A 13,664-nucleotide genomic window follows, 5' to 3' on the forward strand; every position below is an offset into this window, starting at 1 on the left:
CTGGGGAGGAGGGTGTTTCCTTCCAAGAGCTGGGTTGATCACCCAGTAAACCCTGCAGGGCAGGGGCATCTCAGAGCTGAGTGAACTGCAGCCATGGATGAAGCCAGGCACTCCCCAAACCCCAGTGAGATTACTGCACTGAGAGCCGAACTCCCCCCACAGCAGGGGAACACTGGTGAGTCAAGGAGCTGGGACCAGGGGCCCTTTCCATGTCAGCAAAAGCTGGGTGTTAGGTTTCCCTAATTCCCTCACAGGTTAGGGGAAGGGAGTATCTGAGGTTTGAGTCTTCCTGAAGCCCTTCCTCATCCCATCGGCCTTCACTGTCATGACTTCTTATCCTAGAAGGATGGGCTTCTTTTTCCAGCCTTTTCTGAGTCCTCCCTATCAGGTGGGTCCAGTAGTGAATCCAGAATATCCCGAGGGATACAGCAATTTCCTGCAGACTGTCTGAGGCATTGCAGGGGGCAAGAGAGTGTATATCCTTGGGGAGAGGGAGGCTGACCTCCTTTCCTCCAGGGCAATGGGGACAGACATCCCAGGACAAGACCTGGAAGTATCTCTGCTTCTTCGTGTCCCTGATCCTGCTTCTTACGGTCATTATCCTCAGTGTGATTCTGTCTGAAGGTAAGGCATCTGGGTCAGGGTGAACCACAGGGAAGCAAGCACACTGGCTCCCATCCTGTAAAGGCAGGTCTACAGGGCTGGTGCAGGGGAGGCTGGTCTGTGTCTCTAGAGGGATCATAATGATAACAGAACAGAGCTCACCTTCCCATCAGTCCCAGAGGGATTTGGGGGGCCTGCATGGGCTAAAGCCAGTCGAAGTCATTGATGAGTGTCTCCCCAAAGCTCATCCCTGACCTAGACCAGAACTCCAGGCTCCCTGCTAACTACTAGAGAGAAGTGGCTCAACAGACACTCCTGAATAAAAGTCCTGCCTCATGGCTCTCTAGCTGGCTGCCTTAGACAAGGGCCTTTACCTCTCTGGGCCTCAATTTCTTCATCTGAAAAATGGGTGGGGCATTTCAGAGCCCCAGAATGCCTTGCCCTGGGAAGGGAAGAAAGCTTTGTCCACTTGGGTTTTGAGGAACTGGGAGACACTCCAGGGAGGTTCTGGGGTCCAGAACACCTTTTTATACTTCTCCCCAGTCTTAAAGAGGACACAACAGGTACAGGAGAAAGTATTACAACTGAATGAAAAAGGTGAGTGGGATTTGACATGGTTGGCCTCCTGCCCCTCAACCACATCTCCTGTCTCTGCCAAGACCTTCACCAGCCCTTTCTCTTTGGGTCTCCCAGTGACACAGGGACTGGGGGATGCCGGGCACGACCGGGACTTCATTCGGAGTGAAGTGTTCCGGCAAATGAAGGCTGTACTGGCAGGCAATGGTAAGGAGAGGAGGTGGAGAGGGGAGAGGCTGTATTCCCTTCATTATCTATAACAGTGGGGTTCCCACAGCAGTGGTTCTCAGAGGGGCACCCCAATGCCAATGTCTTCTCAGATCTTTTTAGGAAGTTCAGGTGGTATGATCAGATTATATTTGTAATGGAGGGCTCCCAGAAAAGCAATATCTTTGAGACAGCCAGATCTGGTCTGGGCTTGTGGCTGTCTATGACCTTGGGCAGCCCATTTAAACCATTCTAAGCCTCCGTTGCTTCGGCTGTACAATGGAGATATAATTAACAGTGTTTTCTTTAAGATAGACCATCAGGATCCAAAGCCTCCACTTTTACTAGCCACATCAGTGTGCTACAAAATGTAGTCAGTCCTTAGCGGAATGTTAGAAGTACCTGGAGAATTAGCAACAGTGTAGATTCCTGGGTCCCAAAAAACCCTTTGGATCAGATGCTCCTGGAGGGGGTGCTCTTGGTGCTACATGTTTTTCATATAACTTTAGCGTGAGTGGATGACATTCACTATATATACCACCAATTCTCATTCTTCATGTACCTATGTCTTGTAAAATCCCTGCAAATGATGAATTGATGAATCCTGAATCATTGCTCCTACGGGAAATAACAGTGTTAGGTTTATTTGAGCCTCCTGTTATAACATTTTGTCAACCGAATCAATACCTAACCCTGTTTTTGTGTGCTTCTGTTTAAATATATTTAATAGATATTGTTTCATTAACATTGAACTCATGGCCACCAGCACTATGATTCATGCCTGAATGTAGCTTATCTAATGCACATGCATTTTCTCTGTAAGGCTCATTGCAGTCTTCCAGCTCATTCAGAACACTGACAGCACTTCTGCATTGCACTTGAGGGCCTTTTGATTTTTTATTTTATTTTAAAAAATATTTTATATTTTATTTGAGAGAGAGAGAGAAAGAATGAGTGAAAGGAAGAGCAGAAGGACAAGCAGACTCCCCAGTGAGCTTGGAGCTGACGCAGGGCTTCATCCCAGGACCCTGAGATCATGACCTGAGCTGAAGACAGACTTTTAAATGACTGAGCAACCCAGGAATCCTGAGGGCCTTTTTAAACAGCAAAATTTTCAACAGAAAGCACAAAAATGTGAAAGGCATGGCACAAAATGTCCCATGGGGAGGACACTTGTTTATGGTGGATGAGAGGTGAAACAAGAAGACAGAGCCTTGCCTTTTTCTATCTCAGATTCAAGTTTTTTTGCTACTTCTCTGCAAGTCTGTTAGTGACAAGGAAAACTTCACAAGTATTGATCTGGGAGTTATTAATAGATTTTTATCAAGTAGGTGAATTTGCAAATATGGAATCTGCAAATAGCAAGGAGTAATTGTATGTGTGTGTGTGTGTGCGTGTGCGTGCATGTGTGCGTGTATTCACTAAGTGGATATAGATGAATGCAGCAAGAATTCTCTCTCTCACTCCTGAGCCCTCACTGCCAAGTTCTCAGCTAACCCTCAGGAACCACTGTAATTATATTATATAGTTATATATGTTTTCCTTTAGAGCACAGTTTCTTAAACTGAGCACTGTTGACATTTGGAGCTGTATCATTCTTTGCAGTGGGGGACTGTCCTGTGTATTGTAGGGTGTTTGGCATCATCCCTGACCTTGACCCACCAGACATGACAACCCTCCCTGAGTTGGGACAACAAAAAAGTTCTGCAGATGTTGCCTATTGTCCCCTCCAGAATTGCCCCTGGTTGAGAACTACTGCTTTAGAGTTTCTTCAAGCAAATAAGGATGTCAAATATAAGCCCCTCTATGGTACAAAAGTAGGATATATTTATACAAACATAGGATATTATTCACATTGTTCTTTGGGTCTCCTTTCCCCACTTCATAGGATATCTATAGCATTTTATTATTTCCTTCTGATATGTTTCAATAATGGGAAACACCAACTTAACCAGGTAGTGAGTTACTGTTGGCTATATTCAAATAGAGTCCATTGGGAATGTGACCAAGGGGTGATGGGTGACACACCTCTTCACTGGATGGAGAACTGGACATGAATATTTTGCTAATGGCTCCATTCTCACAGAATCCTCTTGCGAGCCTTGCCCCCTGGACTGGAAGTTCTTTCAGGGCTCCTGCTACTTCTTTTCCCTGGACAACCTCACCTGGACCCAGGCTAATGATTCTTGTGTCCAGAAGCAAGCTCACTTGGTTATCATCAACAGCCGAACAGAACAGGTGGGACACGTAGAATCTTAGCAGGGTGGGGAAGGGATTATAAAATAATTTGGGGGTTCATTTTTCTGTCCCCTCTGGGATCTAGCACAATATTTCTAGTATGGTCTTCAAGACCTGCCTCATCTTGCCTCAAGCCAACGTCCACTGCTATGATATACAGGGAATGGACTCTCTGCACTATGCTCCTGCCTCCAAGCTCTGATTCATGTAGGTCCCTCTGCCAGGAGTGCCCTTATTCTTACTCCACACAGATATGTGTGGAGAATTCTTACTCACCTGTCAAAACCCCAATACAAACATCCTTTCTCCATATTCTCTCATGACATCATCAGAGGCTTTCATCATGGAATTTCACACTGCATCAGGGTTCCCTGCTTATAAGTATGGGGCTGGATCTAAGTAATCTCAGGAACAAGACTTGGCTCAAAGTAGGGCTTCAAGAATGTCCTTTGAGTTGGGTTTCCAGCCAGAGACATTCTTTTTTTTTTTTTTTTAAAGATTCTATTTATTTATTCATGAGGGAGAGAGAGAGAGAGAGAGAGAAATACAGGCAGAGGGAGAAGCAGGCTCCATGCAGAGAGCCCGACGTGGACTTGATCCTGAGACTCCAGGATCATGCCCTGGGCGGAAAGCAGCACTAAACCATTGAGTCACCCGGGCTGTTCCAGCCAGAGACATTCTTACAGCCTACAGATCGAACCCCTAGCTCCAACATCCATTGACCTTAAAAAACATTCACAGCCAGTATTTGTCCAGTACTTCTTTCTAGGCGCACAGACCTCACACATCTGATTCTTCCAATCTTGAGAATATGCTAGGAGGGGGAGACTCTATTTTTTCCTTTGTACAGTTGGGGAGACCAAGGGGTGGGTAACTTGTCTGAGGCCATATGATACGCACATAGTGGGTCTGGAGTTTGTATCAGGATACAAAGTGCTCTACAGGACTGCCTCTGTCTGTCTGCCCACATGAGAGCTCATCTGTACCTTAGACCTCTTCTGACCCCCAGACACTTCAACCTCTGTCCTTTCGTCTTTGATGGAATTTTACCCAGCAGTATGCCTTCTCCCATCTAGGACTTCCTGACATCCACTGGGCAGGTGACATCCTGGATAGGCCTCTTCAAAGAGGGCCAGAAAGGCAACCACAGGTGGATGGATGGCTCAACCCCCACCTACATGTGAGTCTCCCTGTCTGCAATGCAGATGCCCCTAACCACCCATGACAGTCCCCCCACCCCACCCTAAGAGATCAGCAGCACTTTGGAAGAGTAAGTTTATGACCACTTTGGATGTTTCCCTGTCATTCACTCACTATTTACCCCAAAACAACATGACACATTTCTACCATACTAGCTATTGTTATTTTGTTACTTGGGAAGAGTGTTCCCATTTAAATGCTTGAGAAACAATGGGTTCAATGCCAGGTTGGTTCTTTGTTGCAGGACTTCTTAGAGCCTTGAATGTGCTTGTATGCAGATTGGGCCTATTCAGGAGTATAATAATGTAGCACTTGCCAATTGTATGAGTTTTTGTGTGTGTGTGTGTGTGTGTGTGTGTGTGTGTGTGTGTGTGTGTGGCCTCTGTTTTTAAGAGCCACAAACTGTGTATCTTAAAACAACAGAAACTTATTCTTTCACAGTTCTGGCAGCCAGAAGTCCCAAACCAACATGTTAGTGGGGCTACACTCCCTCCAAAGGCTGTAGGGGAGGATTTTTTCTTGCCTCTTCCAGCTTCTGGTGGCTCCAGGTGTTCCCTGGACTCATCACTCCAATCTCTGGCACACACCCTACCCTTCTCCCCTGTGTCTTCTCTCTTCTATCCCTTATAAGGATACTTGTCATTGGATTTAGGGCTCACTCAGTCAATCCAGGATGATCTCATCTGAATATCTTTCACTTAATTTCATCTGCAAAGACCCTTTTCCCAAATAAGGTCACATTCACAGGTACCTGGGGTTAGGACATGGGCATATATTTTTGGTGGAGACAACACTGAATCCACTATACCTTCCTGGCAGTTACCTGCCTCCTCATACTCTTTGTCTTTGTTCGGGTGTTTCCATCTGCCAGTATCACCTTTCTCTGTTTGGTAAACTGCTCTGGATGGTCTTAGGTTAGGGAAGAATTCATCTCCTTGGTAAACTCATCTACTGTCTGATCATCTACTGTATACCTTACATGCACTGACCAACACATCCTCAGAATGTGCTCCCATTTTACAAAAGAGGAAAACAGAGGCTGAAACATTTAGACTGTTGCCCAGGTCACATAGATAGCAGGTGGCAGAGCTAGAATTTGGACAAAAAGAGAGGCTCAGGGTGAATGGATCTCAGGGAAGGAGAGAGGGTCAGTGGGATGAGGCAGATAGAGATAGTGGCCCCCAGAGCTTGGAGACTGTCCACTTCTCTGAAGACTGTTGCCTGTTGCCATTCCCATTTGAGCTCTTTTCTCCACTCAGAAAAAAAAAATCAGAAGGGGTTGACCAGGGATCCCTGGGTGGCGCAGCGGTTTGGCGCCTGCCTTTGGCCCAGGGCGCGATCCTGGAGACCCGGGATCGAATCCCACGTCGGGCTCCCGGTGCATGGAGCCTGCTTCTCCCTCTGCCTGTGTCTCTGCCTCTCTCTCTCTCTGTGACTATCATAAATAAATAAAAATTTAAAAAAAAAAAAAAAAGAAGGGGTTGACCAGATAACTACTCTAAGATGGGTTCAATAAATGACTCCCACTGGAGGCCTCAGGAATTTCAGGGCCAGACCCTCAGGAATTTTGTGGGCATCTCTTTACAGCAACTGGGACTCCAAGGAACTACCTGATAATGTAACTGCCCCGGCCTGCATGATGATGTACAACTATGGACACTGGAGGGACTTCTCTTGTGAATCAGGGCAATTTGCTTTCATTTGTGAAAGGAGGCAGAACTGCTGACCCAACCCTTTATACTTCACTCCCTGGGATGAAACAGAACCCTTGCTATACAGCCTCAGACCCCATCCTTACCTTCTCTTGGTTCTGAGTTCATGAGAGGCAACAATAAAAGACCATTCTCCAAACTCTAGGGTCCTTTTCTTGACATTGGGCTTGCCCACCCTTTATTTCCTTTCCTGATTTCTGCTGAGTGAAAGAAATGCCCCAGAAACAGTCCTGGGCCCATTCCTGCAGGAGGATTATAATTTGTAACTCCCGGGACACCTGGGTGTCTCAGTGGTTGAGTGTCTGCCTTTGGCTTAGTGTGTGATCCCGGAGTCCCAGAATCGAGTCCCACATTGGGCTCCCTGCAGGTAGACTGTTTCTCCCTCTGCCTGTGTCTCTGCCTCTCTCTCTGTGTCTCTCATAAATAAATAAACTTTTTAAAAATAATAATAATAATAATTCTTAACTCCCATTAAAGCCAGGCTCAGCCATGATCTTGAGTGGGCCAATGAAATGTGATGGGAGCTGACATATGCCCTTGTGAAGCAGGAATCTTAAGAGTCTTGTGTGGTTCTGCTATCTTTATTTTGCTCTTGCTACAAGACCAGTTCTTTCCAGAGAGTGAAGCTCCTTCAAACTTGGTTCTGCAACAAAGAAGACCTCCTCAAACAGAGCTTCTGCTAACCCACAACCACCATAACCATGACCAGGAAATAAAGCTCTATGGTTGTCGGCCATTAAGATTTTGATGTCACCAGTTACCACTGCAGCATACTCAACCTAAGCTGAATAATACAGGGGACCAAGGTCCATTTCACAAAATCCACATATCTAGGGCTTTCTTCTGACCTAAAAAGCATAAAGCTTGCGGATACAGGGTGATTGGGCCTCTCACATTCATTCAGCATCACCATTAACTCAGCCAGCCTCTCCAATTTCCTCTATAGCATCTCCTGCTGGTCCAGTTTCTTCTCTGGTTCTGAGACATCTCTAAAGCCCCTTCACAGTCTGCCACTTCCCTTTATCCATGCCCCTTACACCTCCATGCATTTGCTTTTGCAGTTTTCTTTGCCTGGGATGATCCCTTCCCCTGGCTTCCCTTGGGACATCTCTCCCTCCATTGGACTCAAATCAACTGGTACCATCTGCATGGTCTACTCAGATTCTGACTCTTGCTTTCCTCTTAGAGACCTTTATTAACTTTTAAGATCTATATTGTACAGATGCAGTGGAACTCTATCCCATTTTTAAAAATCCTTCAATTCCTTACTTGTGTATGACCTCCTTCTGTTAATCCCAAAACCTATGTGAGTTTCTTCCACATCCTTGGATTCTTGAGACCAAGACCAATGATAAGGTGCAGGCATCAGACATCAGGATTAGGCATGGCCATTCCCTGGACCTGGCCTAGGCTCACTTACTTATACATGTGTCACTCATGGTTAGATAGCCATGGCACAACAACGTTAAGGTCTGGATAGAAAAATTGTTCTCCAACAAATGCCATTTTGAATTAGATAAAATAGTAATTTGGTTGGGTCCCTGCTATCTCTCTTTAGAATCTGAAACTGTATGGGGATGAGATGCATGCCTATATCCCTGCTGCAAGGAAGAGAAATATAAAATGCGATTCTCTTCCACGGCCATGGAGATGAGTTGTCAGAATTAAGAGTGGGCTCTTGTTCTTTGTTCAGAAAGTTTAGCTGAAGTTCAGCTATTGGAAAAATGCAGGTTTACCAGATGTCTCATGATGATTTAGCGAAGTGGATCAAACCATGTGCTTTCTCAGGATGTGTTTTGCAATGCATTTATTCAGTAAAAACTCATGAGTACTTATAACATGGCAGACACAGTGATTAAGAACCAGGATAGACAAGCTTGTCACAAGGGTAGCTTCCTGGGACTTTGTAGCTTATGGCAGAGGGGTAGCTGATAGAACAGGTGTAGAAAGCAAGATGGAGTCACTCATGCCAAGCAGTAACTTATGTCAAGCACTGACATAAGCAGCCAAGGGCATTGTTGCTCACATAGTATACTGCCAAAAGAAGCACAAGATAATGGCTTCAAAAACTGGTAACTGGGGTGACTGGGTGGCTCAGTTGGTTAAGCATCTGCCTTCAGCTCATGTCATGATCCCAGAGTCCTGTGATCAAAGCCTCGCATCAGGCTCCCTGCTTGGTGGAGAGCCCACTTATTCCTCTCCCTCTGCGTGCTACTCCCCCACTTGTGCTTGCTCTCTCTCTCTCTCTCTCTTTCGCTCTCTCTCTCTCCCTCTGTATGTCAAATAAATAAGTAAAATTTTAAAAAAAGAAAAAAAGAACTAGTAACCAGCAGAACCAAAGGAAGTCTACAAAGGCCCAAGACTGATTAAACTCCTTTAAAAAGGAAGATTTTTACAGCAAACTGTCAGACTTTCCAGAAACTTCCCCTTTCACATCTCACCACATCAAAAAGGCAATTTGCTCACAAAATATCTGCCCAAATGATCTCTGAACACAACAGAGATCCTCCACTGCTTGAACATAATAAGCAGCACGTGCAGAGAGCTGACTCAGACCAGGCCAAGGCCTCTTCCCAACTGCATGTTCATGAACTGACTTTGCATTTGGTCTGTTAACTTCTTACCCCTTGTATTTTCTTGTGTAACTTTGTTTTGTGTGACTTGTATAAAGTCAAGTTAAACATGTAGTAAAATGTCACTGAGTTTGGAATCCTTAAACTGCTTTTCAATTATGTTAACCTTGCTTTATGATTGAATAAAGCTGATGTTATAGAAAGACACATGTGTTTGCGCCTTCATAGCATGCTCATAACAGTAGGTTTGAACTAACAACAATGGGACCTGATTCTCACTGGGGAAGAGTCCAAATCCAGGAAAATAATTTTGTCACAGCCCATCTTGACTCTGATATAATATCCATTTATTTGTGGACTTGGATGCTACTACTGGCCCAAGAACTGCAACCACAAATCCATTTCCTTGAAATTAGCACTTCTTTTGTGTGACTCATTAGCTCATATTTTCATAAACTAGTTTCTCCCCAGGAGAAAGTAAAAACCAGAAGGAATCATCTTGGTTGCTCTGTGTTTGAGTTTCCAGAGCCTGGAACACAGAGATTACTCAATAATGTTTGATGGATGAATGGATGGATGAGTTCCAAAGGCATGGGGTAAGATAGGTGAATAGTGAGCTGGCTCCATTCACTATACCCAGACTCCTACAGGGCTCTCCTAAGTGATGAACTAACAGTATCAAGCACTTACTGAACATTCGCTAAGTACCAGACAGTTTATACATTAGGCAGGTACTATTACCGATTTCCACCTGAGTCTGTCTGATGTGAGTCAGTGGCCTGAGGCAGAGAGCCACCCAAGCTACTACAAACAACTCTCCCCTTGCCTATTAATCTGTGTTTAAAAGCCTGAAGAGAGCTGAACAGTTCACAATGGTGGCTACAGAGTCTTTGTTTAAAGAAGTAAACAACAAGCCCCAGAGAATTCAGTGGAAGTGATGTCTTGGGGTAGCAGGATTAGTAGGATTTTCTGAATGTACCACCTCCAGTCCTGCCCTCATGTGCTCAGAGCCCATCAGCTAAAGCCCGTGGGCACACTTCCTGGAAGACACAGAGAGGTGAACAGAGTTCTGCTCATTAGGAGTCAGTCAATGGCATTAAAGAGCGCAATGGGACTCTTTCCCTGTAGAACGTGCCAAGCCCGGCTGGCATAGCAAGCTCTAGAAACCAAGACTGGTTCATTACTGAACAAATCACGGGATTTTAAGTGATAGCTGGGGGCTCATTAAAAGTTGACACACAATTTCCCATCTCCACTTTATTTGTGGAAATTAAGGAGTCCCCAAGGATCGGCCACAGAGCAGTAGGCAAATGAGTTTCAATGCAAAGCTCAGAACTAAGGTAGAGACAGAGCCACAGATTCAGCTCACTCCAGAGGAATAGTCCCTGGATAGTTTTCAAGCTTAGTCTCAAGCTCAAACTTGGTGTTTGATTAGTACCAAGAGACATAGGTGGGAAATGGAGGTGACCATTTCTTGGTCCATGCACCAATTTCCTGGAGTTCAAAGTGGCCAAGTTCTACAACATGTGCCATGAGAGAACCATAGCCCACAAACCACCTGGGGCCAAGTGGCTATTGTGAGTGCTCCATGCTTCATGCTGCTGGGCACAGACAGAGATGAAAGTCTCCAGAGCTCTGAGGGTGGCTGAAGCTTCTACTTCCACAGTATGCTCTGTGCTGTTTTGTATAAATTACTTGATCAATACCTCCCTTCCTTCCCCACTAGACTGGCAGCCCTGAGAGGTTAGAACTAATCTGAACTTGCTTACTATGGTGTTCCCACAGTTGGGCACCTAATAGATGTTCAATAAAACTGCCTGAGAAAATAAACTCATCCTTCATTACAACACTACAGAAAGTATGTGAGCTGCAAAATCCTTCTGAAATATGAATGGCTCATCCCTAAATTCACTTTTCAGGTGTGACTATGTGACTGACGTCACAGGAATCCACCTACCCTTGTGTGTGTATCATAGCCAGTATGTCATGTAGGTGAGTACTATCAGTTAGGGTAATGGGATAGGGTCCTTTTGTTTGGATCCCTGATCACCTTTAAACCATCTTGAACTATTCACTGCCTCCTTTCCTATCCAAGCCCCCTGTCACATTGGCTTTCTTCTGTTCCTTAAATGGATAATCATCTTCCCACCTCAGGTCTCTGGCACATGCCATTCCCTCTGCCTCACACTCTACCACTAGAGGGGAAAGTCTCAGCTAAAATGTCCCCTTCTCCACAAAACCCCCTCAATCTGCCCTATTTCCTTAGCCTACCACCTTCTCTTCTTCACACATCTCATATTCTTGCCTAAATTCAGTTATCTGTCATTCACCTTCTCCCCTCTAACTGTCATGTCCACAGGAGCAGGCATGTCAGTCCTGGTCACTGGGGGCTCCCCAGAGAAGGGCTCAGACGTTGCATATACAGCTGTTGGATACATGCTAGCTGGGGCTGGACTTCCTTTCATCTGGAGATAAGAGTTATCTGGCACACAGTACCGAGACTGGTCATGCTTATCAAACTAACCAACTCGTGTGGCCTGTTCCGACTTTACCCAGTTATCAAAGAGACCAGATCAAGCATGAGGCTTCCTCCCTCCATGCACCATCACACAGCTGCCTAGCAAAATGAGGGGGCACTTCTTAAACAAGACAATGACCAGCGGGTTGAAGAGTTTTTCAACTTGACTTAACTGTCCAATCCATAGTGGGAATTTTGTCCTACAAATATTCATGGTGTTCCTAGTTGGTGCGAGAGATGGAAAGTGACTGGACCTGAGTGCCACCTCTAAGAGCAACCAGGCAAGGAGTGGGGAGATGGGCGAGTGCTGAAGTCACTCAGATCCTGGGAGCTAAATGCCATGGAGGTGCAGCAGATTTCTGGGACGCTACAGTCCTGTTGACTTCCCTGAAACCCATCAAGGTAAAAAGATCCAAAAAGGAAATCCACTGACAATTAATTTGCCACTAACACTGGAGAGTACTGCCACGTTCCTGTGTCTGGGATCAGATGGGAGACTTGGGGGAACCTGCCCCACACGCCCTGGGCCAGGGGTGCGGTGCCAGTGAGGAAAGCAGGTGCAGAACATTACTCTTGGGGACGGCCTGGGTCTGACCCATCTCTCCGCCCACAGCTGTGAACACAGATTCTGGCCCCATTGGGGGCTGATGGATGTCGGGAAGGAAATGACTTGGAAAATATCTCTTGGTCACTCCTGGGTCAGACCCAGTGCAGAGACCCAGAAATGCATGGGTCCTGCTTGGCAGAACAGCTGAGCAAAGCTACAAGGCTGTGGTTCGAGGGACCTTGGTTATTGGTCATTTTGTCTCTGGGGGCCACACACAATTTGGCACATAGTAGGTCTACAAGAAATACCTGCGAGACAAAGGAAAGCATGGTGCCCATAGTTCAAGAAAAACTGAGGCTCAGGGAGGCCAAGCCACTTGTCCAGAGTTACAGCAGCCCCTCCAGGCAGGGCTGCAAGATGCAGCTGAGCTGAGACCTTGGGCTCCTCTCCATCTCCTGGCTTGGTATTGACCCCCTCCTGTGACCTTAGCCTAAAACCCTGACCTCTCTGGGCACCCAGAAGCAGCAACAAATGATATTTCTCCTTGTCCTGAATTCATTCCTTGGTTGGACGTCCATTTCTCTGAATGTCGTTTCCTGATTTGAGTGGTGCCAGGAAACCCCCAGATTGCCCCCACATTCTGGGTCTTCTGCTGGCCCTGTCTGACTTTCCAGCCTCCTCGGACCCCATTCTGGACACTTCTCCATGCGTTTGCTCATGCCGGTTCCACTGCCTGCCAGTCCCTCCCTGATGCCTGATGCCGTGTGCAGATCCTGTTCATCCTTCAGAGTTCAGCTCAGATGCCACTTCCCTCCTTTCCTGCCTGCACTGTAGGGTCTCGCAGCACAATGCATGTCCTTCCTCCACTTTTTTCTTTAATGTATTGTTATTGAATATTTAATTTTCCATTTAATATTTACCATTCCAGGTGCTGGGAACATGGCATGCGACCAGTGAGATGCCATCTCTGCCCTCAGGAGGTCTGTAGAAGTCCAGTGGGAAACACAAACCCACAACCTGGTGATGGCAGCACCATGTGATGGGGGACTTCAGGGCAAGCTAGGAGTTAGAGAGGCACCTGGCCAAGTCAAGGGTGCAGGATGCAGAATAGGTTCCTGGAGGTGATGGCATATGACCTGAGACTGGTTGGTTGGAGCAGATGGGAGTGGGGCATGAGGGATGCAGTGGAACCTGGGGATGAGAGGTCTGGTACACTCACAAAATTGAAAATGTTCACATCTCATTTTACCCTAGAGAGACAAAGTGAGGGTTTGTTGTTGGAATAGGGAGAGGGAGCCAAGAAAGAAAACTGGAGAAGCTAATAAGGACCAGACTTTTGGCTGCAGCGAGGCGTCTGGGACTAGGGAACTGGTTCTAAGCATGTGGGGAGGAAGTAATTTGGTTTGTTTAGCAGGATCCCTCTGATGTTGTGTAGGAAGCAGGTGGAGAGCTCAGAACAGAAGCAGAGAACGAAATCAGAAGAGATGTTG

The 13,664-nt window shown here is 46.2% G+C and overlaps 1 protein-coding gene across 3 annotated transcripts; it reads left to right on the plus strand.

Moving 5' to 3' along the window:
• CLEC4O (C-type lectin domain family 4 member O) lies at window positions 1-6,675 on the plus strand. Of its 3 annotated transcripts, XM_038565303.1 has the most exons (7): window positions 5-175; window positions 517-624; window positions 1,147-1,200; window positions 1,297-1,386; window positions 3,473-3,624; window positions 4,701-4,804; window positions 6,412-6,675. In XM_038565303.1, the coding sequence occupies exons 1-7, from the start codon at window positions 94-96 to the stop codon at window positions 6,548-6,550; spliced, it is 729 nt and encodes a 242-aa protein (XP_038421231.1). In that variant the 5' UTR covers window positions 5-93; the 3' UTR covers window positions 6,551-6,675. The 3 variants fall into 3 exon arrangements, with proteins under 3 accessions (XP_038421233.1, XP_038421232.1, XP_038421231.1); XM_038565305.1 differs by lacking the exon at window positions 517-624 and having other exon boundaries at window positions 1-175; XM_038565304.1 differs by lacking the exon at window positions 1,147-1,200 and having other exon boundaries at window positions 3-175.
• The last annotated feature ends 6,989 nt before the right edge of the window (window positions 6,676-13,664 follow it).

This window comes from Canis lupus, chromosome 20 (assembly GCF_011100685.1).
Source record: "Canis lupus familiaris isolate Mischka breed German Shepherd chromosome 20, alternate assembly UU_Cfam_GSD_1.0, whole genome shotgun sequence".
Classification (NCBI taxonomy): Eukaryota; Metazoa; Chordata; class Mammalia; order Carnivora; family Canidae; genus Canis; species Canis lupus.

What these genes read in the sequence shown, in the direction of transcription:
- CLEC4O (XM_038565303.1), top strand. Translation starts at nt 94, where the DNA reads ATGGATGAAGCCAGGCACTCCCCAAACCCCAGTGAGATTACTGCACTG. An exon ending in CAGTGTGATTCTGTCTGAAG is followed by an intron (nt 625 to 1,146) that starts GTAAGGCATCTG and finishes ACTTCTCCCCAG; the next exon opens with TCTTAAAGAGGACACAACAG. An exon ending in ATTACAACTGAATGAAAAAG is followed by an intron (nt 1,201 to 1,296) that starts GTGAGTGGGATT and finishes TGGGTCTCCCAG; the next exon opens with TGACACAGGGACTGGGGGAT.